Source organism: Suncus etruscus, chromosome 2, assembly GCF_024139225.1.
Source record: "Suncus etruscus isolate mSunEtr1 chromosome 2, mSunEtr1.pri.cur, whole genome shotgun sequence".
Taxonomy (NCBI): Eukaryota; Metazoa; Chordata; class Mammalia; order Eulipotyphla; family Soricidae; genus Suncus; species Suncus etruscus.
The window spans coordinates 115,572,170-115,597,615 of NC_064849.1; the positions used below are offsets into that span (position 1 = coordinate 115,572,170).

At 40.7% G+C, this 25,446-nt stretch overlaps 1 protein-coding gene across 3 annotated transcripts in view; it reads left to right on the forward strand.

Moving 5' to 3' along the window:
* Positions 1-5,571: 5,571 nt before the first annotated feature.
* The window catches only part of GPBP1 (GC-rich promoter binding protein 1), a 34,497-nt gene continuing 14,622 nt past the window's right edge, over positions 5,572-25,446 (forward strand). For 2 of the 3 annotated variants that reach the window (XM_049768115.1, XM_049768116.1), the window contains exons 1-4: positions 5,572-5,668; positions 20,409-20,532; positions 21,040-21,263; positions 23,592-23,658. In XM_049768115.1, the coding sequence (XP_049624072.1) occupies positions 5,606-5,668; positions 20,409-20,532; positions 21,040-21,263; positions 23,592-23,658 (478 nt within the window). In that variant the 5' untranslated portion in view covers positions 5,572-5,605. Of the gene's footprint in view, positions 5,669-20,408; positions 20,533-21,039; positions 21,264-23,591; positions 23,659-24,641; positions 24,702-25,446 lie in introns of all 3 variants that reach the window. The other variant, XM_049768117.1, reaches the window with a different exon arrangement.

Below are 25,446 nucleotides of genomic sequence, written 5' to 3' on the forward strand. Positions count from 1 at the left end.
TCCCATAGTGCTAAGATAAGTTTTACTTTTTTTTTTTTTTTTTGGTATTTGGTTTTTGGACGACACTCGGTGTTGCTCAGGGGGTTACTCCTGGCTCTGCGCTCAGAAATCATTCCAGGCTTGGGGAACCATATGGGGATTCTGGGAAGTGAACCAAGGTTGTTTGTTTGGGTCACAATCAGCAGCACTCAGGGGTTACTTCTGGCTCTATGCTCTATGCTCAGAAATCGCTCCTGACAGGCTTGGGGGACCATATGGGATGCTGGGATTCGAACCACCGTCCTTCTTGCTTCCAAGGCAAATGCTTTACCTCCATGCTATCTCTCTGGCCCCTAATTTTTCTTTTTCTTGTGCTAGATATCTTATCTGGTCTAGTTCTTGGAAAATGACTTACAACTGCTTTAAGCAGAGGAACTATTTGTTAATTCAGCTTTATATATATTAGAGGCCAAACTGCCCTCTTGACTCTGTTCCTTCTTTTTTAAACTTAATTTTCTTTTTTTTTGGACCACACCCATTTGATGCTCAGGGGTTACTCCTGGCTAAGCACTCAGAAATTGCCCCTGGCTTGGGGGGACCATATGGGACGCTGGGGGATTGAACTGTGGTCCTTCCTTGCCTAACCTTACCTCTAGCGCCACCTCACTGGCCCCTAAACTTAATTTTCTTAAAAGTTACTTATACTGTTCTACTGCTTTTCTTTTCTTTTTTTTTTTTTGGGCCACACCCGGCGGTGCTCAGGGATTACTCCTGACTGTCTGCTCAGAAGTAGCTCCTGGCAGGCACGGGGAACCATATGGGACACCAGGATTCGAACCAACCACCTTTGGTCCTGGATTGGCTGCTTGCAAGGCAAACACCGCTGTGCTATCTCTCCGGGCCCTGCTTTTCTTAAAATTTTATTAATACTCTTTGGATTTTATTTTCATCTCCATAAAGCAGGGGTCTCAAACTCAATTTACCTGGGGGCCGCAGGAGGCAAAGTCGGGGTGATCCTTGAGTGCAAAGTCAGTAGTAAGCCTTGAACATTGGGGGATGTGACCCAAACAACTAAAACAAAACAAAACAAAAAACGATTTCTTCTAGGGCAGGGCCACAAAATGTTGTACGGAGGGCCGCAAATGGCCCACGGACCACAAGTTTGAGACCCCTACCATAAAGGATAGAAGGTTTTTAAACAAAACTTCTGATCTCCATTTGGGATTACTCCTAGTAAGTCGTGCTCTGGGGTTAGCTTCCTATCTCTGGCTTGAATCTGATAAGATTTCTAAAAATCTAGCATCCTTTAGGGTGTAACTAGATCCCTACTGCCCCTGCTCCACCTTTTTTATTTATTTATTTATTCATTCATTCATTTATTTATTTATTTTTTTAAGTTTTGGCTCCCCGTCGGGAAATCGAACCCCCGTCTCCCGCATGACAGGTGGGGATACTCACCACTATACAAACGAGGATTTATTACTTTTCTAAAGTTACTAAATCAGTACCAGTTGATACACATATATAAGAAAATATAGCCATTTTAGTGTATTTTTTATTTATGGTTTTACTAGGGCTGCCACAATAAAGTACTGCAAGTAGAGTGGTTGGAAGCCTCCAGGTGGTCACAGGTTCCCTTCAATACTTACCTGGTTTTTGGCTTGCATAAGTTACTTACTCTCTATATTGCTGCTTAAAACTCTGTTGTGTTTCTGTCTTTGCCGGATTTGGAGTTTTTGAAACTCTGTTTGCTCTTCGAATTTGGGTTTTACTTTATTCTAACCTAGCTTTGGGGGAGAGGGGAGTATAGCTTGGCTCTGTAAATTAGACTGACAAGAAACAAATTAACAGGAGAAATAAGTTTATTAGCATGTGCTAACTGTTGGACTGGGAAAAGGGGGGAAAGCCTAAATGAAAAAAATTATTTTTTGTTTTTGATTTTGAGCCACACCAGAGCTGTTCTGGGCTTAGTTCTGACTCTGTGCTCAGGACTCAACTCCTTGCACTGCTTGGGGACTAGACCATATGGGTGCCAGAAAGAAATCCAGGTTGGCCTGTGAAAGACAACCCTCTGTTGTTCTAGCTCTGCAAGTGATCTTTTAAGAAAAAAAATACAAAATGGGGCCGGAGCCATAGCACAGCAGTAGGCTTTTTGCCTTGCACACAGCTGACCTGGAATGGACCGGGTTCGATCCCTGGCATCCCATATAGTCCCCTGAGCCTGCCAGGAGTGATTTCTGAGAACATTGCAAGGAGTAACCCCTGAATGTTGTTGGTGTGCCCCCCCAAGAAACAAAAGATTGAAAATGCATCTTTTGGGGCCGGGAAGGTGGCGCTAGAGATAAGGTGTCTGCCTTGCAAGCGCTAGCATAGGACGGACCGCGGTTCGATCCCCTGGCATCCCGTATGGTCCTCCCCAAGCCAGGAGCAGCCCCTGAGCATCAAATGGGTGTGGCCCAAAAATCAAAAAAAAAAAAAAGCATCTTTTTTCTATTTAAAAGATTGGAGCTACTGTAGGGGTGGGGAGTTAAATTTTGTTCTTAAAGATGGGAACTTTCGTCTTTGAATTAAAATGATTAACTTAAAGTTACTATTGGGGGGTCATAGTTTGATTCCCTTTACACACTTCCATAAATACCATAACTAAAACTTTTTGTGTGTGTGTTTTTTGGGTCACACCCTGCAACCCTTGGGTTATTCCTGGCTGTGTGCTCAGAAATTTCTCCTAGCAGGGGCCCGTGCAATAGCACAGCAGTACAGTGATTGCCTTGCATGCTGCCAACTCAGGACCGACCTGGATTGATTCCCTGCATCTCATATGGTCTCCCGAGCCGGCCAGGAGTAACTTCTGAGCAATGCCACCTGGTGTAGCTTATGCCCCCCCTCACCGAAATCACTCCTGGCAGGCTTGGGGGACCATATGGGATGCCAAGAATTGAGCCTGGGTCCTCCTGGGTTGGCCACGTGCTAGGCAATCGCCCTATCATTGTGCTGTCTTAATTTCTCCAGCCCCATAAACTTCTATTACTTTTTTTCCAGAACACAAATTATCACTTTCATTAGCTATTCATATTTCATTCTTTAGATTGGCTTTAAGTTAAAATATATAGACATTGCAGAAAAAGTTTTTAGTTTATAACTTCTCATTTAATCATTTATTTTTGTGGAATGGGGAGTGTTTTGCCAAATCTTATTTTGTACAAGCTATAAATATTTTTATTCCTGTCAAAGTATGGGAACTATAACTTCATTTCCAAAGTAAGTTATTGAAATAAAATTCCATCACATATTAAAGTCGTACAGTGTTTCATAGTAGATAATAAAAATCCTTTATATAATTCTACAATACTTCATTTACACAGATTGTAGTAAAATTAGAGCTCACAATTTCTGAGTTTTTTGTTTGTGTTTTGGTTTTCTGGGTCAAACTTGGCAGTGCTGGTGGTTACTCCTGGCTTTGCACTTTGGATTCACACTCCTGGTGGTGCTCAGGGAACCCATCATATGGGATGCCAAGGTTCAAACCTGGGCCAGCCACCTGCAATGCCTTAATTGCTGTACTATTGCTGTGGCCACTAATTCCTGAGTTTTTATGTCATTTATTTTTTTATTTAAAGAAAATACATAGTTCACACAGTTGATCATAATACATTTGTTTCAGGAAGAACAAAGGCAAAGTTATTAAAAATATAGAAAAACTAAAGAGAAGGAAGCGAAAGGAAAGAAGAAAAAGTTCAGTAGCAAGTATATTTTTGAAAATTATTGAATCACCAATGAACTCATTAAAGCCCTAGCAGCAGGTTTAGTGAGCTTTTTTTTTTTTTAAGGATAAGAGTTAAAGAAACCCAGTAAAAACAGTGTTAGAGTGGCAGTTGTTGTTTGCATAGGCCCAGCAAAATATGGGGGAAATGAAAAGGAAAAGCCTTGGCCTAAATACAAGGAGATCTTACCCCTGAAGTTTTGTGGCATAAGACCAGCTTTGGGCTCCAGGCATACTAGGTTGTCCAACCCCTGAGTCATTCTCTGTGGTCCCAGTAAAATTTTTTTCACACAATTGCTGTTGTTGGTGTCAGGTTTTTGTAGTTAAAGATCCTGTATTCTGTACATATCTTAAATTGAAGTCAGGATGATGTGGAACACCCTCTAGTTTCACCTCACTATTAGAGGGCAATTTGGAGAGCCCTGCCTTGAAAGCAGGTTGTTGTTAAATCTTCTTTCTGGGTGTTAAGGGAACCCTCTTTGGAGTAAATTGATGCCAAGGCAGCTGTAGGGTCTTCCCTGGTAGTGGATTGCTTCCGGGTGATGTTATAGATAACTGTGGTTGTTTCATAGATAGTATCCCTGGTTCAGGAGTGAATGGACAATGCCTTTTCTTGAGGCCTGAGCCAGGTCATTATATGCCATTTATTTTGATTAGTCATAAGCTCTTATATTTGTTTTATGAAGAGTACTATCACTGCATCCATAAAAGTAGGCACTGTAAAAAAACAATTAAATAAGGAAGTTATTTTAGGGCTGGAGAGATAGTGAAGTAGGTAAGGCACTTGGCTTGCATGTGGTCTCACAGGGTTCAAACTCCAAGCACCCCTCTGGTACTGAGTGCACCAGAAGTCATTCCTGAACACAATGTGGCCCCAAAACAAACCACAGATGTCATTTAATTGTCCCAAGAGATTAGACCCTTTGACTGGAGCAAACTGCCAACATTATTCCGTTTGAGTGCCGGAGAAATAGTATAAGTGATTAAAGTGCTTACCTTGCATGTGGTCCACCCACATTCGATTTTTGGCATCCCCTGTGATTCCTTGAGCACTGCCAGGAATGATTCCATAGTGCAGAGCCAGGACTAACCACTGAACAATACTGGGTGTGGCCCCCAAACAAAAACAGACAAAAAAGATGTATATAAGTCCTAACAATTACTTTCCTATACCTGGAATTTGTTTTAAAATAAACTGGAGGTGGCCTGGGGCATAACACAAATGGGTAGAGTATTTGCCTTGCATGTGGAAGACCTGGGTTCAATCACCTGCATCTTATATGTCCTCTGAGTACTGCTAGGAGCCAGGCCTGAGTACAGCAGGATGTGGCCCCAAAACAAAAACAAAAAAGAACCTGGAAATAAAACAGGCTGAAATTTGACTTTGTTATTGAAGTGCTAAATAACTCATACTAGTGGTGCCTAAATAAGACTAAATTGTATATATTACTTCTATGACTTTTTCAGTAATGAGTTTTCTGAAAGTTGGTAGGTAAATGAGATTTCAAATTGGAAGAGTATGTCAGATGGTTCTATTTTAAGTGTATGATTTCATGAGTTTTACATATGTGTGCATTTTTTCTTTTAGCCTCATCACAACCATGAGAAAGAATACACCCAGTCACCCTTGAAACTGCTGCCTTATATTGACACAATTTCACCATCAGTTTTTTGTTTTTCCTAAAAGAAATTTCTGATATAAGAAATACACTATAGTAAAATTATTATAACTTAAAGGAGACGAAGTATAGAAGGTAGTATTTACCAGGAGCTCTAGGTGTTTAATACCTTTAATATTTTTATATGACAGGGACTTGCCATGAGGTGTTGAAGCCTATTTCATTGAGTCGGAGAGACTGGACCTAAATGGCGCAGCATGACTTTGCACCAGCCTGGCTTAATTTTCCTACTCCGCCATCGTCAACAAAGGTACTCTTCCCTTCATCTCGTCTTTTATCCAGACATTCCTGTTTATTTTCTATACAAATGAATTGCAGTACAAAGATTTAATATTTTTGCAAGATAGTTTTGCTTTATAACTAAATTATTTCATATCTGGTCACTTTCCAATGTGCCACCATTTAGCATGCTAAATCATGTACGTACTTAAAACCCAAAGTATTAAAATTGAAAATAGATTAGTTGAATATTTCTTTTTTTTCCCATGTTTTTCTTATAAATTATCTTTAACGTTTTACGCACATACTTTTTTTGTTTTTTGTTTTTGGGCCATACCTGGTGATGTTCAGGGGTTACTCTTGGCTATGTGCTCAGAAATTGCCCCTGGCTCAGGGGACCATATGGGACACTGGCAGATCAAACCAAGGTCCATCCTAGGCTAGCGCGTGCACAAGGCAGATGCCTTATGCTCTGTACCACCGCTCCGGCCCCACACATACTTATTTTTTAAAGTTTATAACTGGAAGTAATTCTTCAGATAGTGCTTTGAATGTCACATTGCTAATACTTCAGGAGTAATAAGAATTTTGTAGCACTGGGGCTCTAGAGATACTTAGTGAGCAGGTGCTTGCATGTATGTGGTCAACACTAATTTGATCCTTCAGCACTTGATATATTCCTTCACAAACCTTTACTAGGAGTGATTCCTGAGTACAGCTGTGCGTGTGTGTGTGTGTGTGTGTGTGTGTGTGTGTGTGTGTGTGAACAATTTGCAGCACAATTCATTGTCTTGCTCATCTAAAGTGATTATTATTTTTACTTATTTGGGGTTTGGGGACAGTTAGGGACATTTAGCCGCTTTCTGTAGCTGTTCTCAGCCTACTTCTGACTCTGCTTAGAATGGACACTTGTTACTATTTTTTTTATGGTGATGGTGGGGGAGATAGGATACTTGGCTGCTTTCAGGGCTTAATCCTAGCTCTGTGCTCAGGGGTTTGAAGTATGATGTGCAGAGAGAATTGAACCCAGGTCAGCTGCTTTCAAGACAAGTGCCTTAACTTCTGTACTATATATCTCTTGACACTTTTGAGGTACTGGGGATTAAACTGTTATTGACCTCATGGAAATCAGTGACCCTAAAATGGTCATTGCTTTTAAAAGTTAACAGTAGTTTGAGGGGCCAAAGTGATAAAGCACAGCAGGAAGGGTGCTTGCCTTGCACACAGCCAATTCAAGTTTGATCCTTGCCATCTCATATGATTCCCTGAGCCTGCCAGCAGCACAGATCCAGGAGAAACCCCTGAGCACTGCTGGATGTGGCCCCAAGAAACAAAAACAAAGCAAAAAAAAAAAATAATAAAGTAGTCTTGAGTTACATATGTCTTTATGTTTCCTCATAATGATGTAATATTTTCAAAAAGCTGCATTGGAATGGCAAATTTATTCCAGACCAAAGAACTTTAATTTATGAACACAAATCTCTTTAATAATCGTATGTACTGGCCTTATTTTGTATGGATATGAGGATTCTTTTTTTTTTCCTTTGCTTTTTCCATAGTATCTGCTTTTAGACTTTTAAGTTTTTGGGCCACCTAAATCATACTGTTGCTTTGGCCTCCCACTTTTCGAATTATGTACAATGAATGACTTAACATTTCATTTTTATTTTATTTTGTTTATATATTTATTTTTTGATTTTTTAGGCCACACCCGGTGAAGCTCAGGGGTTACTCCTAGTTATGTGCTCAGAAATCACTCCTGACTTGGGGGACCATATGGGATACCAGGGGATCGAACCACGGTCTATCCTAGGCTAGCGCATGCAAGGCAGATGCCTTACTGCTAGCGCCACTGCTCTGGCCCCATAACATTTTATTTTATAGACTTAGGTGGTATTTGAAGGTACGAAATAGAAATCACAGCTGATCACAGTACTTTGATAGCATGATTAGTCACACACAGCCTCTTCATTGTATATCCTGAAACTAACCCCCCTTGTTTTTTTTTTATCTCTTCTGTTCTCATTCTTTTTTTTTTTTTTTTTTTTTTGGTTTTTGGGCCACACCCGGTAACGCTCAGGGGTTACTCCTGGCTATGCGCTCAGAAGTTGCTCCTGGCTTGGGGGACCATATGGGACGCCGGGGGATCGAACTGTGGTCGGTCCAAGGCTAGCGCAGGCAAGGCAGGCACCTTAACTCTTGCGCCACCGCCCGGCCCTCATTCTTTTTATAGACTTTTTGTTGGGCCATTTCTTGGGATGTTGGGGGTGGGATTGGGGGAACATCCAAGTGTCCTTCTCTTCTCAATGAGCTGCCTTTTTCAAAACAAGATCTGGGCCCGAGGAATAGTACAGTGGGTAGGCTGCTTGACTTGCACCCTGCCAACCTGGGTTGGCAGGTCCATCTTTTTTTTTTTTTTTTTTTTTGGTTTTTGGTTTTTGGGCCACACCCGACCCAGGGGTTACTCCTGGTTGTCTACTCAGAAATAGCTCCTGGCAGGCACAGGGGACCATATGGGACACTGGGATTCGAACCAACCACCTTAGGTCCTGGATCAGCTGATTGCAAGGCAAACACCACTGTGCTACCTCTCCGGGCCGAAGGTCCATCTCTTGCATCTCATTTGGTTTCCTTAGCCCACCTGGAGTGATTCCTGAGTATAGAGCCAGGAATAATCATTTATCTTGGAGGCTCTGACATCCCCCAAGAAACAAAAAATCCAGACTTAGATATTTAGGAATTTCCTTCTCTTTTTCCTTTGTGTCTTGAAATAAGAACTGTTTTCATTTTTTTTTTTTTAACCCAGCAGTGTTCAGGGGTTATTCCTGGCTCCAGGCTCAGAAATTGCTCCTGGCAGGCAAGGGGGGGTAGAGGGAAGATGGGACCCTATGGGACACCAGGATTCAAACCAATAACCTCCTGCATGAAAGGCAAACGCCTTACCTCCAGGCTATCTCTCAGGCCCCAGGACTGTTTTCATTTTAAAGTCAATTTTGATAAAAGTGGACCAGCTCCAGTAGTACCTGAAAATTTATATACAAAACATTACAAAGCTTCAAGGTAATTTATTTTTGGGTCACACCCATTGTTTCTCAGTTTTTCTTCTGTGCTCAGGATCATTCCAGTGTGCCTTGGAGGACTATATGGGAGCTAGGAATTGAACCTGGGTCTTCCATACTATTTCTCCAGTCCCAAATCTTGTATTTATTAAAATTTAGTCTAAAATTACAATTAGGAATTGTTGATCTATGAGGCGTGAATAGGGTGCTTACCATAGGCTGACTCTGGTTTTATCCCTGGCACTACTTATGGACCTTGAGCCAACCAACTTATGTGATCTCTGAGCACAGGACGGGCTTGGAGTGAGCCCTGAGCACCTCTGGTTGTGGTCCTCTCCCCACAAAACAGATTAGAAATTGTTGTTATGCCGAATAAAATCCTTAATACTTTATAGATAAAATCTGCCTTGATGAATTAGGCATTGAGATTTTCCATTCTAGATTTTCAATTGTTAAAATTCTTATTTATCTCCAGAAAATGATATCATTTTACCTTTGTGAAACATCGGTGTGGGGCACATGATAAAGCTTACTTGGAGGTGCTACTTTCATCTCAGTATTAGGGACCATCTGCTGGGTATTGAAACCAGGAACTTTTATCATGTAATGTCTATACTTTAGTCCTTTAAACCACCTCTTTCCCCCTCAATTTGAACTCTTTAGTTAACAAATGTTTGGAATGAACCAAAGTGTTTTTGACAGTTAAAAACAAAAAACTTTGTGATGACTTCTTGTCTCTCCTTTTGTCTTTTTTTTTTTTTTAATGGTTTTTGGGTCACACCGGTAGCTCTCGGGTAGCACTCGGGTGTTACACTTGGCTCTATGCTCAGAAATCGCTCCTGGCAGGTTCAGGGCACCATATGGGATGGCGGGATTCAAACCACTGTCCCATCTAAGGTAAACACGCCTTACTGCTGTGCTATCTCTCCTGCCCCTCTTCTTTTGTCTTTATCTCAAAAAAACTTTTCATAGATTTTCATTTACAATTGACTTTTTTTTTTTTTGCTGGAGCTTTTTAATCCCCCCCCCCCCTTTTCTTTTTTGGGACACATCTAGCAGCACTCAGGGGTTACTCTTGGCTCTGTACTCAGAAATCGCTCCTGGCAGGCTTGGGGGACCATATGGGATGCTGGGGTTTGAATCACAGTTCTTCTGCATGCAAGGCAAATGCCCTACCTCCATGTTATCTCTCTGGCCCCTAATCCTCTTGACAAAATGAAAGATACATTAATTACTCTGTAGGTTTTTTTTTTTTTTTTTTTAAAGTTTTTGGGTCACACCCGACAGCCCTCAGGGGTTACTCCTGGCTCTTCCGCACAGAAATCACTGCGGGGGAGGGTGAGGGTGAGGGTGCCGGGACTCGAACCTCCGGACTCGAACCTCCGACCTTCGGAATGCAAGGCAAATGCCTTACCTCCATGCTCTCTCTCCCGCCCCCTACACTATAGGTTTTTTTTTTTTTTTTTTTTTTAGGGCCACACCCAGTGATGCTCAGGGGTTACTCCTGGCTACTCAGAAGTCGCTCTTTTATTTTTTTTTTTTTTGTGGTTTTTGGGTCACACCCGACAGTGCTCAGGGGTTATTCCTGGCTACAGGCTCAGAAATTGCTCCTAGCAGGCACGGGGGACCATATGGGGTGCTGGGATTTGAACCGATGACTTCCTGCATGAAAGGCAAATGCCTTACCTCCATGCTATCTCTCCGGCCCCTCAGAAGTCGCTCTTGGCTTGGGGGACCCTATGGGATGCCGGGGGATCAAACCGCATTCTGTCCTAGGCTTGCGCTGGCAAGGCAGACACCTTACCTCTAGCGCCACCATGCCGGTCCCTACTCTGTAGTTTTAAACTTTCTTTCTCCCTCTTTTTTTTTTAAACTTTCAAATTAACATTTTAAATTTATTTGGAAGAATGATATAAAAACCTAAATTAAGGTTAATGTTTTCAGATTGCACATCAGTGTTTTCTGTGGCTGATAGTATGTTAGCCCCATCTTGTGGTGAAAATTTAAACTGCATATGCTTGATTCTCTATGGAATAATAGGGCAGGGAGCCTCAAACTTTTTAAATGGGGCCAGTTCACTGTTACTCAGACCATTGGAGGGCTGGACTCTTGTTTTAAAAAGTAACTATGAAGTTTCCTCAAACCCAGGACTTCTGCTTGAGACTGAGGGAGTAGTCGAGATACAGAGAAGGAATGGAGTTGGAGAGTGTGCTGTACATCCTCATACACACATTATGCATGATCTTGGCTGCTAAGTAGGATAGGTAGTGGTGGCAAAAAGACAGGAGGGCTGGATAAATGACCTTGGCAGCTTGTATGTGGCCCGCAGGCTGTAGTTTGAGGACTCCTGATAGGGGTCGTTTGCTATACAGCAGTATGTAGCTGATGAGCTGTGTTAATGTATTTTTGTTTGATCTCTGCCATTTCCTGGTCATCTCCTAAGCGTATGTCCCACTTAATGATGCCCTCCCAAAATTTACTATGTATGTGACTGTTAAGTAGTAGTGCATGTTTAAAAACTTGAATGATTAATGCCAGAGTGTTAATACAGCTGGTAGGACTCTTGCCTTGCATGTAGCCAACCTGGGTTCAATCCTTAGCATTCCACATGGTCCACTGAGCATCGCCAAGAGTCCTGAGTTTAGATCCAGGAGTAACTCCTAAACTTCTTTGGGTGTGGTCCAAAATCCCAGAAAGTAAAAAGCAATTTGAGTGTTTGTGACTGGAGCCATGATATAGTGAGTAGGCCAATTGTACATAGTCAACCCTGTTTTGATCTCTAGCATTCCATACAGTCCTTTGAGCCTACCAGGATGATACCTGTGTGCAAAGTCAGGAGCATATCCTGAGTACTGCCGGTTGTGTCACAAAAACTAAAGATAAGTATGTAAATAAGTTTGAATAATTGTATTTATATTTTATTTTGATCTTTGCAGATTTTATTTTTTTGTTTTTGTTTGTGTCATTTTCTTTTGGGTCCACACTATGATGCTCAGAGCTCATTACTGGCTTTGCTCAGGAATCTCTCTTTGTGGTGCTCTGGGAATCATAAGGGATGCATAGGGTCAAACCTGTTTGGCTGTGTGCAAGGCAAGTACCTCTCCCACTGTACAATGGCTACAGCTCAAAGTGTTGGATTTTAAACTATAGTGGTTTATGTCATGTGTTTCTACATCCCCCTGTTTTAAGTTTACATAATTTATAATTTTGGGTTACTGGCAACAGTATATAATGGGTATATTCTCAAACAATCAACCTGTATTTGTGGATTTTTTTTCTTGAACACTTCTGAGAAATAATAGTAAGAAAGTTAACTGGACATTTTCTTAAAATAAGGCTTATTTCGGTAGGTCTCAAATGGGGATCTAGTTCTAACTGTATTTAAAAATAAGCTTGGTGAGATGTGCTTGCTTCATGCACTTGGCTAATACAGGTTTGTTCTTTGGCATCCCTTGTGGTCCCCAGAGCAGGGTCAAGAGTAATCTCTAAGCATTGAACCAGTGGTAAGCCCTGGGCCCCATTGGATAGGGGATCCTCCACAAGTATTGGGACTAATTTATATTGAAAATTAAAATGGCTAGACTTGCCTAGACATTGCCAAGTTATGTTTGCATGGGGTGTACTGTATGGTACCCATGATACTCCTGTCAACATCTTGTCTGTCATTTATTGTTCTTGCCACTTTGTCATAAATTATAGTCTATTTTATCATTGGGCTTTTCTTTGATAATTAAAAAAATTTTTTTTTCGGGCCACACACGTTTGATGCTCAGGAGTTATTCCTGGTTACGCGCTCAGAAATTGCCTCTGGCTTGGGGGGACCATATGGGACGCCGGGGGATTGAACCACGGTCCGTCCTTGGCTAGCGTTTGCAAGGCAGACACTTTACCTCTAGCGCCACCTCGCTGGCCCAGATAATTAAAATTTTTAATTTCTGAATTACTGAGTTACACAGTTAATTCATTATTTCAGGCATACAATACAGTGAGAACTTCTGTTGTCTGTTCATATCCTTTATTTTTTGTTGTGGGACTTGTTTCAGAAAATGTGTATATGTGTATCTTTTCATTTTTACATTTTCTTTTGCTGTTCAAATACCTTTTATTTTAATAAATAATTCTTACTGTTTTATATTTTCTTTTCCTTTAAAGTTGGATTGGGTCTTATTTTATGAACCTTTAAAATGTTCTTTGTAATACCTTTTGATTTTATTTTTGTGGGGGATGGGCAACACTCATCAGTGCTCAGGGATACTCCTGACATGACAAGGGACCTTATGTGGTGGTACCAGGAATTGAACCCTGGTCAGCCATGTGCAAGGTAAGGATACCCAATGTAGTAGTAGTGTTCTGGCCTCTACCCTGAATTGTATAATGTTCCCTTCCCCTCCCCTCCTTTTTCCTCCTCTTCTCTTCTCTCCTCCCCTTTCCCCCCTCCCCTCCCCTCCCCTCCCCTCCCCTCCCCTCCTCTCTTCCCCTTTCCTCCTCCCCTCTCCTCACTTCTCTCCCTTCTTCCCCCTCCTCCCCTCACCCCTGTTTTCATCTCCTTCCCTTCCCCTCATCCCCTCCCCCTCCTCTCCTCTTCTTTCCTCTCTTCCCTCTTCTCCCCTCTCCCTTCTCCCTCCCTTCTCTCTCCTTTTGTCTCCTCCTCCTCCCCTTCTCTCCCCATCTCCTCTCTTCCCTTTCCTCCTCCTCCTTCCTCTCCCCCTCTCCTCCCTTCCCCTCCCCTCTCTTCCCTTTCCCTCTCCTCCCCCCATTTCCTCACTCCACTCCACTCCCCACCCTCCCCATATCAACTGTTCCCTCCCCTCATCAACTGTTCCCTCCCCTCTCTTTTTCTTTTTTGTTTGTTTGTTTTTTGGGTTACACCCAGCAGCACTCGGGTTAGGGTTACTCCTGGCTCTGTTTAGAAATCATTGCTCCTGGGGCCCGGAGAGATAGCTCAGCGGCGTTTGCCTTGCAAGCAGCCAATCCAGGACCAAAGGTGGTTGGTTCGAATCCCGGTGTCCCATATGGTCCCCCGTGCCTGCCAGGAGCTATTTCTGAGCAGACAGCCAGGAGTAACCCCTGAGCACCGCCGGGTGTGGCCCAAAAACCAAAAAAAAAAAGAAATCATTGCTCCTGCTCAGCTAGGGGAACCAACCATATGGGATGCCTGAAACTGAACGAGGGTCCTGGTCTAGGGTTGGCAAATGCAAGACAAGGTAATTGCCCTACTGCTGTGCTATTGCTCTGGTCTGAATTACATAATGTTTCATTCTATTGGTAATCGGATTTTTCTAAGCTGGCTATATGCCAGTCTGAATCATCTGAGATTTTAGCCTATTACAAAACAAACAAGCTAGTCCTCGTCTGTTAAAATTTTCTCATGGATGGTAGTAGAAGACATGAGATTCTTGAGTTAGGCTTTATTACAGAACTTTGTTACTTATGACCAGAAATCTAATGTGGGCACATGTTTGTCAAGGTCTCTAAAATTTTTGGTAGATAACATGGAGGGGTCCTGGTGGCCACTAACAGTGCTGGTGTGTAGGGTCTCTATTACATGTATTATAAATATAAAACTGTCCTTAGTTCTGATGGATGATCATTGTATTAGTTATTTTCTTCAAGCAATCTCCAAGAAAGGATATGCAAATATCTAGGACATATATTTTTAGAGTGGATTTGATTGTTCAGAGCTAGTGGTGGATTGCCTCTCCCATTCATTATTGTCCCCTACGTGTTTTGAGCATAATGTGAATTATCATTTGATTGTACCATTGTGTTAATCTGCTTTATTAATGTATCTGGACTGGAATCATATAATTGTCTTAATTAAAAACTAATTAATGAAAACTCTTGCAACATCTTAAGCAATGGGGTAGGCCAAAATTCTGCCAACTATGAATAAGTTCTAAAGCAGAAATTATAGGTGATTCCCCTCCTTTCCCGGCCAGCAATGTGATGTATGATTATTAAAATCTGCCCCAAAGAGTTTAAATTGACCATAGTTATGGTATCATTACCAAGTGACATGGAAAGTGGGAGTGATACACCCATAATTTTCCTAAGACATTCTGTGGCTTCTCCACCCCCTGCTAATTAACATACTAACTGATGGGAACATCACTTTAGTTAGGAATTTGTTGCTATTTTATTTGGAATACTTTAGTTGGTTGGGTTAAGAAACATGGTCCATTTCACCATTACTTGCAATACATTACATCATCTAAGACCAACTCAGATGCTATTTTATTTATTTATTTATTTATTTATTTATTTATTTTTAACCCCCGATGATGCTCAGGGGTTACTCCTGGCTGTGCACTCATAAATTGCTCCTGGCTCGGGGGACCATATGGGACACCGGGATATCAAACCGCTGTCCATGCTGGGTCAGCCACGTGCAAGGCAAATGCCCTACCGCTGAACCATCCCTGTGGGCCCCTGGTTATATAAATATAAATATGTATATATATGTATATATATATATGTGTGTGTGTATATATATGTCAAACCCAGCAGTACTCAGGGGTTTCTCCTGGCTCTATGCTCAGAAATTGCTCCTGGCAGACTCGGGGGACCATGTGGGATGCTGGGATTCGAACCGCTGTCCTTCTGCATGCAAGGCAAATGCCCTACATCCATGCTATCTCTCCAGTCCATTTTTAATATTTTTTAATCACACTGAAACCCGGTTTTACTGAGATGAATACTTATTTTTTTAAGTATATTTTGGAGATTCATTAACATTAGGTACATCTGAACATATCAGGGCTTTCTATGACTACATAAGTTACAGTTTATGCAGCATGTGGGTAGAGGTTGACATCTAGTGGTAGGATCCTTGTTAGCTCTAGCTGCAAGGTTCTTTTCCTACCTCCTGCCCTGGTTTCTTTGTGCCATACCTGGTGATGCTCAAGGATTACTTCTGGCTTTTTGCACTTAGGAATTACTCCTGGGCAGGGCTAGGTAGATCTTAAGGGATGCAGGAGAAAAATCCCAGGTCTGCAGTGTGCAAGGCAGGCACCCTACTTGTTGTATTACTCCAGCCTTGGGATGCCAGAACTTAAACCCAGATTGTCTACATGTCTAGCTGCTCTTTGATTTAAATATAGTTATTCTACTTCTGGGTTATAGAATAAGCAAAGCTGTTGATCCTTTTCTCATCTAGTTGTTTTTTTTTTGTTTTTGTTTTTGGGCCACACCCATTGATGCTCAGTGGTTACTCCTGGCCATGTGCTCAGGAATCGCTACTGGCTTGGGGGACCATATGGGATGCTGGGGAATTGAACTGTGGTCCGTCCTAGGTTAGCATGCAGAAAGGCAAATGCTCTACCTCTTGTGCCACCACTCTGGCGCAAGTCTTTAATGAAATTGCTGTCTCATAGCACTGGTTTTACTTAAACAAAAATTTTTTTTTACTGGAAACCATTATTTCCTCTTACCCCATTTGGTTAGGGCATTTTTTTTTTTTTTTGGTTTTTGGGCCACACCCGGTGACGCTCAGGGGTTACTCCTGGCTATGCGCTCAGAAGTCGCTCCTGGCTTGGGGGACCATATGGGACGCCGGGGGATCGAACCGTGGTCCGTCCTAGGGTAGCGCCACCGCCCGGCCCCTGGTTAGGGCATTTTTGCAGACTCAATATGATTCATGTCATTGTCTACATTGAACTTTTATAGGAAGACTTGGTGAAAAGTGCAAATGCTAGTTTTCTATATGATCTAGTGTCAGGTCAGTTCCAGGTGTCCAGTGCAGATAAGTTGAATTTCTTATTAATTTTGATTTTGCTCACACCAAGCTCTTCTTAGGGCTTACTTTTGGCTCTAGACTCAGTCATGCTTGCTTGGCATGGTTTGTTGGGACCATATGCTGTGCTAGGGATTGAGGCCAGGTTGGGCTCATGTGGAAAAAACAGCCCTGTACCTTGAACTTATTTTGCTCCCTAGTATTGAGAGGTGGCTTTGCAAGGTGGCCTGCAGTTATTTTTGGGTGAAATAAGTGTAGGTGAGATCAAGGCAAAACTTTAAATATTGTGGGGGTAGGTTGGGGGAAAGGAGAGGAGGGAGAGAAAGTACAGTGGGTAAGAACCTTTAATCCTCTGCATCCATATATTCCTGGAACACCACCAGGAGTGATTCTTGAGTGCAGAGCCAGGTGTAAGTCTAGAGCATCACTGGGTATAGCTCAAGAACAAACAAAAAGATAACTGGGGGCTGGCACGGTGGCGCTAGAGGTAAGGTGTCTGCCTTGCCAGTGCTAGCCTAGGACGGATCGCAGTTTGATCCCCCGGCGTCCCAAATGGTCCCCCAAGCCAGGAGCGACTTCTGAGCACATAGCCAGGAGTAACCACTGAGCGTCACTGGGTGTGGCCCAAAAAAAACAAAAGAAAAAAAAAAGAAACCAAAACAAAAAGATAACTGAATATTCACGTGTCTGGATTACACCTGGCTGTGCTCATGGACTACTCCTGGCTCTTTGCTCAGGAGTGACCCCGTGGAAGTATCAAGGAAACTATAAGCAGTGCTGGGGATGGGGCCAGCAGTATGCAAAGAAAGTGCATTTTACCTTTCCTACTCAAAGCTCTGAATTTTTAAAATGTTTATATGATACACATTTCCAGTACTTTAATTCTGAGTTTTTACCTACAGAGAGATAAACAAGTTAAGTTAGTTATATTGTAGTCATGGACAGAAATGAGGGTATAGAGTTGTAGATTGTTCTTGAAGTTTGAGAAGACATTTCCAAAACATAATTTTAAATGCTTATAAATGATATGCAATACATTGAGTACTTTGATTATTGGTTCATGAATGAGAATATTTTTGACAAGAGCCTTATACTGTTGAATTGTGATTAGTGGAATGCCAAATATGGCTTGATCTTTTATTGGGGTTTTAATGGCTTATTCAGGGTACTTAGGTATGTTTTCTACTTACGAGTACACCAGGAAGCAGTCTTTTGTGAGGGGGGAGTGCTTTTTTTGGCCACACCCGGTGAAGCTCAAGGGTTACTCCTCGCTATGCACTTAGCTCCTGGCTTGGGAACCATATGGAACCATGGAGGATCGAACTGAGGTCCGTCCTACGCCCTACCGTTTGCATTGCTGCTCTGGTCCCAGGAAGTAATCTTGGTAGTGCTTGTAGACTATCTGGGATGTTTGGATTCCGAGTCTGCTGCATATAAGGCAAGTGCCTTTGTTGTACTATTTGTCCAGTCTCTTGTTTATAATTTTTAAAATTTTGAGCCACACGGGGGCGCTCAAGGTCACTTTTGGCTTTCTACTCAGGGATCACTCTTGGCAGGCTCCAGATACCATATGGCATACTGGGGATTGAACCCAGGTCATCCATATATGCAAGGCAAATGCATTTACTGTTGTACCATCCCTCTGGCCCTCATACTCAATATTTTTTTTGTCTGTCTTGATTTTTTTCTCTTGAAATCTGTGATGATTATTGAGTGATTCACATTTGAGGAATTTTTTGATTTAAATTTTGTGTTTTGAGAGCTCTGTTGAATTGATTGGTAACTTATCACAGCTGGATTGGTGGGAGGAAATAAAGTTTATAGGTCTTTTCTACTTCATACAAAATAAGTATGTTCTGAGGATCAGGCCAGCGGTATCCCTTGAATACTTGTCCCTTGAGCATTATATTTGACTGATCAAGAAGCACTGATTTGGGGACTGGAGTGATAGCATAGTGGGGAGGGCTATACTTGTATTTGCTTTGTACTTAGCTGATGCAGGTCTGATCTCTGGCATCTCATGTGGTTCCCCAAGCAACCCAGAAGGTGATTTTTGTTTTTTTTTTGTTGTTTGTTTGTTTGTTTTTATTTTGTTTTTGGGTTACACCCAGCAGTGCTTGGCTCTTCAATCAGAAATCGCTCCTGGCAGGCTATGGGATTCGCACAAGGCAAAACACCTTACCTGCTGTGCTATTACTCTGGCCCCCACCTCCCCCAAAAAGCACTGGTGCTTATCTCCCCTGCCCCCCCCCCCCCGCCCCCCACTCGGTACCCTGCTTTGTTTCAGTAAGAGCTAAATAGGGCAAGAGGCACAAGCAGGCACACTTTTAAAATTATTGATGATTTTGGTTTTTGGTTAACTTCTGAAAGTTCTTAGATGGTTCTCTAGCCTGGGAGTAGATAATGCTCCAAAACTATGCTGTCAGTAGTTCAGGGCTCCAGCATGGAAAAAATGCACTTAATCTTTGAGCTGTTTCCCCCTTATTTCTTTTTTAAGATTAAATAAAAAAACTTTTTCTTGAGCCTTTTAAGCAGTGCTCAGATTTGGCTCCCTATTATGATTCTTGGCCAGTGGTTTATAGCAAGGACTCAAGGATGCAGGGCGTATCAGTCAAATTGGCAGATTGTGTACCAACTTAGGAAGTTGGTACTGCATATCGGGACTACAAACCAAGCTTTCAGAAGATGACATTTCATAAACTGGGAATGTGGGGAAAGAGGTAAGTGGGGGAACTATATTTTCCCCACAGGGATTGCATAGATGGAGGCTTTTGTTTTGTTTGGGGGGGTTGCTGGATGGTTTGGTGCTTAAGGTGGTTCCGAAGTATACGCTACTGTATACTGTGTCTTTTTCTTTGTTTTTTGTTTTTTTTTTTTATGGTTTTTGGGTCACACCCGGCAGTGCTCAGGGGTTATTCCTGGCTCCATGCTCAGAAATTGCTCCTGGCAGGCACAGGGGACCATATGGGACGCCGGGATTTGAACTGATGACCTTCTGCATGAAAGGCAAATGCCTTACCTCCATGCTATCTCTCCGGCCCCCAATACTGAGTCTTATTCTAGCATTTGAGTTTGAGTTCTTGTGCAAGTATCCTATGGTGGTTTTTTTTTTTTTTACCTATAGTAGTAATCTAGCACTAATCTTATCAGTTTCAATTTGCCTCTACTAGTATTCTCAAGTGACCACTCCCTACCCCCAAGCCTGCCACCTGATGAACTTTTAAAGTTCATCATAGTTTGAATTTCATGTTTTCAGTGTTGTTGATTGGTTTAGATATATATCTATATTAGTTTTCCACATTACTGATGTACCCGAGGCTCCTTGATCTATCTGTACTCCAATGTTTATTCCCTTCCTCATTTTATTCCCCCCCCCTCCCCGATTTCTGCCACCTTTGTCCTTCTCTCTGTACTCTGTGGATAATAAGGGTGATAAGTGTGATAATAGGCACTCCATCTTTACTACATTGCATTATATTCTATTTATAACAGATAGGTGAAATCATCCTGTGTATATCTTTCTGGCTTAGATACAGTAATTTTCTTGTGAGAGGAGCACCATGCTTGCCTTGTTTTCTTTATCGGGCATTTCACCTTTAATATTTTGTTTTAAAGCATATTGAGCTGTGTTTGGAGCTTTTTCTTGGCTCTACACTCAGGGATCACTCCTGGTAGACTTGGGGATAAAAGAGGATGTAGGGGGATTAATCAGGTCAACCATGTTCAGGGCAAACACTCCTCAACTGTACTGTGATTCCAGCTTCTGCCCTTAAAGTTTGGGATAAGTCAATATAATTGTTGTTCTGTTTGCTCTTCAATTAGAGAAGAAAAGACGGTAACAATGGACTCTATCTTGTGTTTAAATTTACTACTTACTAAACACATTGACAATAATCTTGATCATTTAACATTTCTGGAATGAAATCAAGCTATAGTGTTTTGAAACCATATTTATATGTTTATTTACCTACTTATTTCAGTCGTCATTGAATTTTGAGAAGCATTCTGAAAATTTTTCATGGACAGAAAATCGGTATGATGTGAATCGTCGACGACACAACTCTTCAGATGGCTTTGATTCTGGTATTGGACGACCTAATGGAGGTAAAGTTGGTTGAAGAATACAAGTTCTTTTAAGAATACTTTGGTAATTAAGGTGTTTAAATAAATTAAAAAAAAAAAAAAAGAATACTTTGGTATGGTCCCTTGTGCCTGCCAGGGGCTATTTTCTGAGCATGGAGCCAGGAGTAACCCCTGAGAGCTGCGGGGTGTGACTCAAAAACCAAAAAAAAAAAAAAAAAGAATACTTTGGTTAGGGCACATGCGTTGTGAGTTTCTGACCCTGGTTTGATCCCGAGCAGCATATATGTCCATGTCTTTGTTCATCATGTATGGTAGAGGGTTGATGGGGAAAGTGTGCTCAAGCCTATAGCAGTATATTGCATCCTTAGGCCTGCACGTTGAGCCAGCAGACTGGTTTGCTAACCAATAAATGCACTGAGCAACTCTGGGAGAGCCCTCTTCCACCCCACAGAGTGTTTTAATTATGAATCAGTCTATAAATAGCCATCTTCTTTGAATTTATAATACTTTACTATTTGTCAAATATAGGTAATTTTGGAAGGAAAGAAAAAAATGGATGGCGTACACATGGAAGAAATGGTACAGAAAACATAAATCATCGAGGGGGGTACCATGGTGGAAGTTCCCGTTCTCGTAGCAGTATTTTTCATCCTGGAAAAAGCCAAGGACTACACGAAAACAGCATACCTGACAATGAAACAGGGAGGAAAGATGATAGGAGAGAACGTAAACAGTTTGAGGCTGAAGATTTTGTAAGTCTGTTTGTTTTGTTTTTATAATCTTAATACAACCAAGATTTCTATAAGTAACATTTTATCATTAAGATTTTCATGAGTTTTTGTGAGTTCAATTAATTAAACATAGTTCATATTGGTAGGTACAGTAATGTTTGATGAAGACAGTACAGTAACACTTTTCTCTGCCTTTTCTTGCTCCTTTTCTTTTTTGTCTTTTAAGACTTAGGACATCTATTTTACTTTTAGAAACAAAGCATTTCTGTATAAAATAGTGATTGAGCTTAGTGTTTGTTAAGTATACCATAATACCTAAAATGTTACAAAATCTTTTTTTTTTTTTTTATTTTGAGTAACACCTGGCAGCACTCAGGTTATTTCTGGCACTATGCTCAGAAATCGCTCCTGGCAGGCCAGGGGGACCATATGGGATGCAGGGATTCGAACTACTGTCCTTCTGCATGCAAGGCAAACGCCTTACCTCCATGCTATCTCCAGCCCGATTTTTTTTTTTTAACAGAATCTTTTTAAAGAGTATTTACCTATATAGTTTAGATTGTTTCTTTTAGATAAACTAATCCCCCAACGATAGCACAGCCGGTAGGGATTTGCCTTGTATGCAGCCGAAAAATTGTGTGCCGGAAAAACCAAAAACTTTTTTCTAAATAGATTAATTCCCACGATAGAGCATCTTTTTTCCAGCTTCTATTCAGAAGTTTAATAGTAAAGGAAGACAACATTAATTGCTAACTTAGACCAGATATTAGGAATATTAACTCCATTATTAATAACAGGTTTGAGTTAATTAGAGGCAAATTTTAATGTTTCTAGCTCCTGAATATGACTGTATGGCCTACCTAAGCACTGCTTTTTAAGTCACATAAAAATTTTATCTATGGGCTTGAGTGGTAGGTAGTACAGCGAGTAAGATGTTTGCTGTTACATGCTGCTGACCCAGGTTAGATCCCTGGAATCTAATATGTAGCCTGAGAACTGCCAAGAGTGATTCCTGAGTGCAGATCTAGGAGTAATCCCTGAGCACTGCTAGGTATGGCCTAAGAAACCCCAACCCCCTCCCCCACAAGTTTGCCTAGTTAGTGCTTAGATTGATACATACGTTATTTTTGAGTTGCACTGTGGGCTTTTTGTTTTCTTTTTTTTTTTTTTTTTTTTCAGCCATCCGGCTTTTTGTTTTCTGATCCACACCTTTTCATCAGATAGAGGAGAGTTGATCATTTAAAGACAACATTTTGGAGGGGGCCGGGGTTTGGGTCACACCCAGCAGCGCTCAGGGGTTACTTCTGGCTCTATGCTCAGAAATCACTCCTGGCAGGCTCGGGGGACCATATGGGTGGGATACAGGGATTCGAACCACCATCCTTCTGCATACAAGGCAAACAAACACCTTACCTCCATGCTATCTCTCCAGCCCCAAAGACACAATTTTTTTTGTTTGCACCTAGCAGCACTATGGTTGGTGATTTACTTATAAAAATAGTTTATTGATGTGTCATGTTTATCATACTGTTATTATTTGTACTTTTGGGTAAATCAAGTTAAGTGGTAATGTTTGCTAGTAGTAAATTTTTTTTAAATTATCTTTATTTAAACACCGTGATTACAAATATGATTATAGTTGTATGATTACAGTCATGTAAAGAACATCCCCCTTCACCAGTGCAACATTCCCACCACCAATTTCCCAGATCTCCCTCCTCCCCACCCTCCCACCTGTACTCGAGACAGGCTTTCTACTTCCCTCACTCATTCACATTGTTATGATAGTTTTCAGTGTAGTCATCTCTCCAACTGCACTCATCACTCTATGTGATGAGCTGCATGTCATACATGAGCTGCACCTACCAGCCCACATCTCTCTCGTCTCAGAGATACTGTTAAAAATGTCTTTCATTTTTCTTAAAACCCATAGATGAGTGAAACCATTCAGTAAATATTTTAATAGTTAGAATAGGTTAGATTTGGGGGGGGGGGTGTTTTGGGTCACACCCTGCAGCACTCGGGTTACTCCTGGCTCTATGCTCAGAAATTGCTCCTGGCAGGCTCAAGGGACCATATGGGATGCCGGGATTTGAACCACCGTCCTTCTGCATGCAAGGCAGACACCTTACCTCCATGCTATCTCTCCGGCCCCAGAATAGGTTAGATTTTAATAGATTAGAATAAACAGAAACTAAGACTTTTTAACAAATCTGGCTTCTGTTTGATTTAGTTGATTATAGCTTGCTCTTTAGTATATATTTTAGATTCCATTTAAAGGAATTATTATTATTTTTAAAAATGAAGTTAAACATTTGTTTTATGCTTTTTATTACAATTTTCTTCCAGCCATCTTTAAATCCTGAGTATGAGAGAGAACCAAATCAGAATAAATCTTTAGCTGCAGGTGTATGGGGTAAGTAAATTTTGACCTACCTTTAGGGGTGGGGTATAAGTGTCAGGTTTTACATAATTAGTAGTTCAGTATTAAATTTTCTCTTAAAAGTGCTTGTTTTGGGTTGAAAAACTAAAATTAAAAGATGCACTTATTTAGAAAAAAAAGATTATGGGATTAGAGAGGCATTAGATTTGAAATAGTTGATTTGCACGTTAGTACCATTAAGACAATTCAAATAGAGGTTTCCGAAAATAATTCTAAATTACTTCATTCAGTTGATCTCATTTTGAGAGCAGCCTAATAAAAGTTGAAAACTTAGCTGGAAAAATTAGTACTTTCAATAAAGTGAGACAAAAATATTTTTTACATATGAAAATGATGATGCAGGGTATTAAAATAATTGTATAAATTTGCCTATGGAACTAGTTGATGATTTGAAATTACTTTCCGTATTGTTAAAGCTTTAATTACAGTTTCTGGTAATAACTCCCTTTTCTTTAAAGAAAAAACTTAACTGCTGAGTTTAAGTTGATAGGATCTTATATAGAAGATTAAACTGCACTCATAGTAGAAGCCAGATGGCTTTTTAAAGATTTGAGTGAAGTTTAAAATAATGGAAAATGTAAAAATTTGATAACTGAAAAGTAAATTTAATTATTTGATACCAAATTCAAAGGTGCTGTGTCAACCAGGGAATTTTATGTTTGCTCTTTTTTCCTATTGTAAATCAAAAATGTTAAAAACAAAAGGATTGTGGCTTATGACAGCATACTAGACCTAACATAAAAGGTATTATTTTAAACTTTGCCACTTCCTGTGCTGTTCTTTATTGTATTTATGGGTGATACTCTGGGGAATTAATTTGTTTCTTCTGTTCTCCCGATTTATTTAAGGGTTTTTTGAGGGTGGGGATTGGGGGTGGTCAGACACTTTTGTGAGAACCATGTGAATGGCATTGTTTTTTCTGTATTGCAAATTAGTATTTCTACCACTCTCCCCAGGCCTACACGCCCAGACACACACATACCAAACCAAAAAAATCTCCCAAGCTCCTCTCTTAGGTATGTTTCCTTATTATTCAGTTTTTATGGGAACAGCTGATTGCATAATAATATAGAACCACCTGAAAGGTGTTAAATAGTAATCTCTAAGCAATTAGGAATAGTTTGGATTTGATTAGAATGAAAGTAATAAAAAACAAATTAAGAATGTCAGTAAGCATTTGTCAAATAAAACTACCTATAGATTCTATTGGTACTGATCCTTGGTTAATTTAATATTTTTACAAATAAATTAAGGGTAAAGACATTTTGAAAATGAGAATAAGATGTATTAATATAAATATTTTCATTCTGCTGTTTCAGATTGGTTTAAGATTTTTGAGCAGTAGTTGAAAAGATGTTTAGAAAGATGTATTATTTACTGTGTCTTAGATGAACCACTTAATGTGTCTGTATAGAAAGTGAAAAATAATTGTGGTTGATTGTTAAATTCCCAGTACTTCCCATGGAAATATGGTTAAACATTCATTGTATTACACTTCACTATTCCTTTTCACTTTACCCCCCGAGTCCCAAATACTGTCTGAGTATTAAAAATATGTATGCTCCTGAGGAAGATAAGAAAGAATATTAGGAAAGACTTGAGTAGAACTTTTCTAGTGCTACTTCTTTCCAGGTAAGTCAGAATTTAATGATGGAAATGTAATGTGCATTAAACCCCCCCCCCCAAAAAAAAAAAAAAAACCCAAAAAATGTTTGTTCCTGAACTACTCATTTGTAGACCACAGTATCACATTAAAAAATT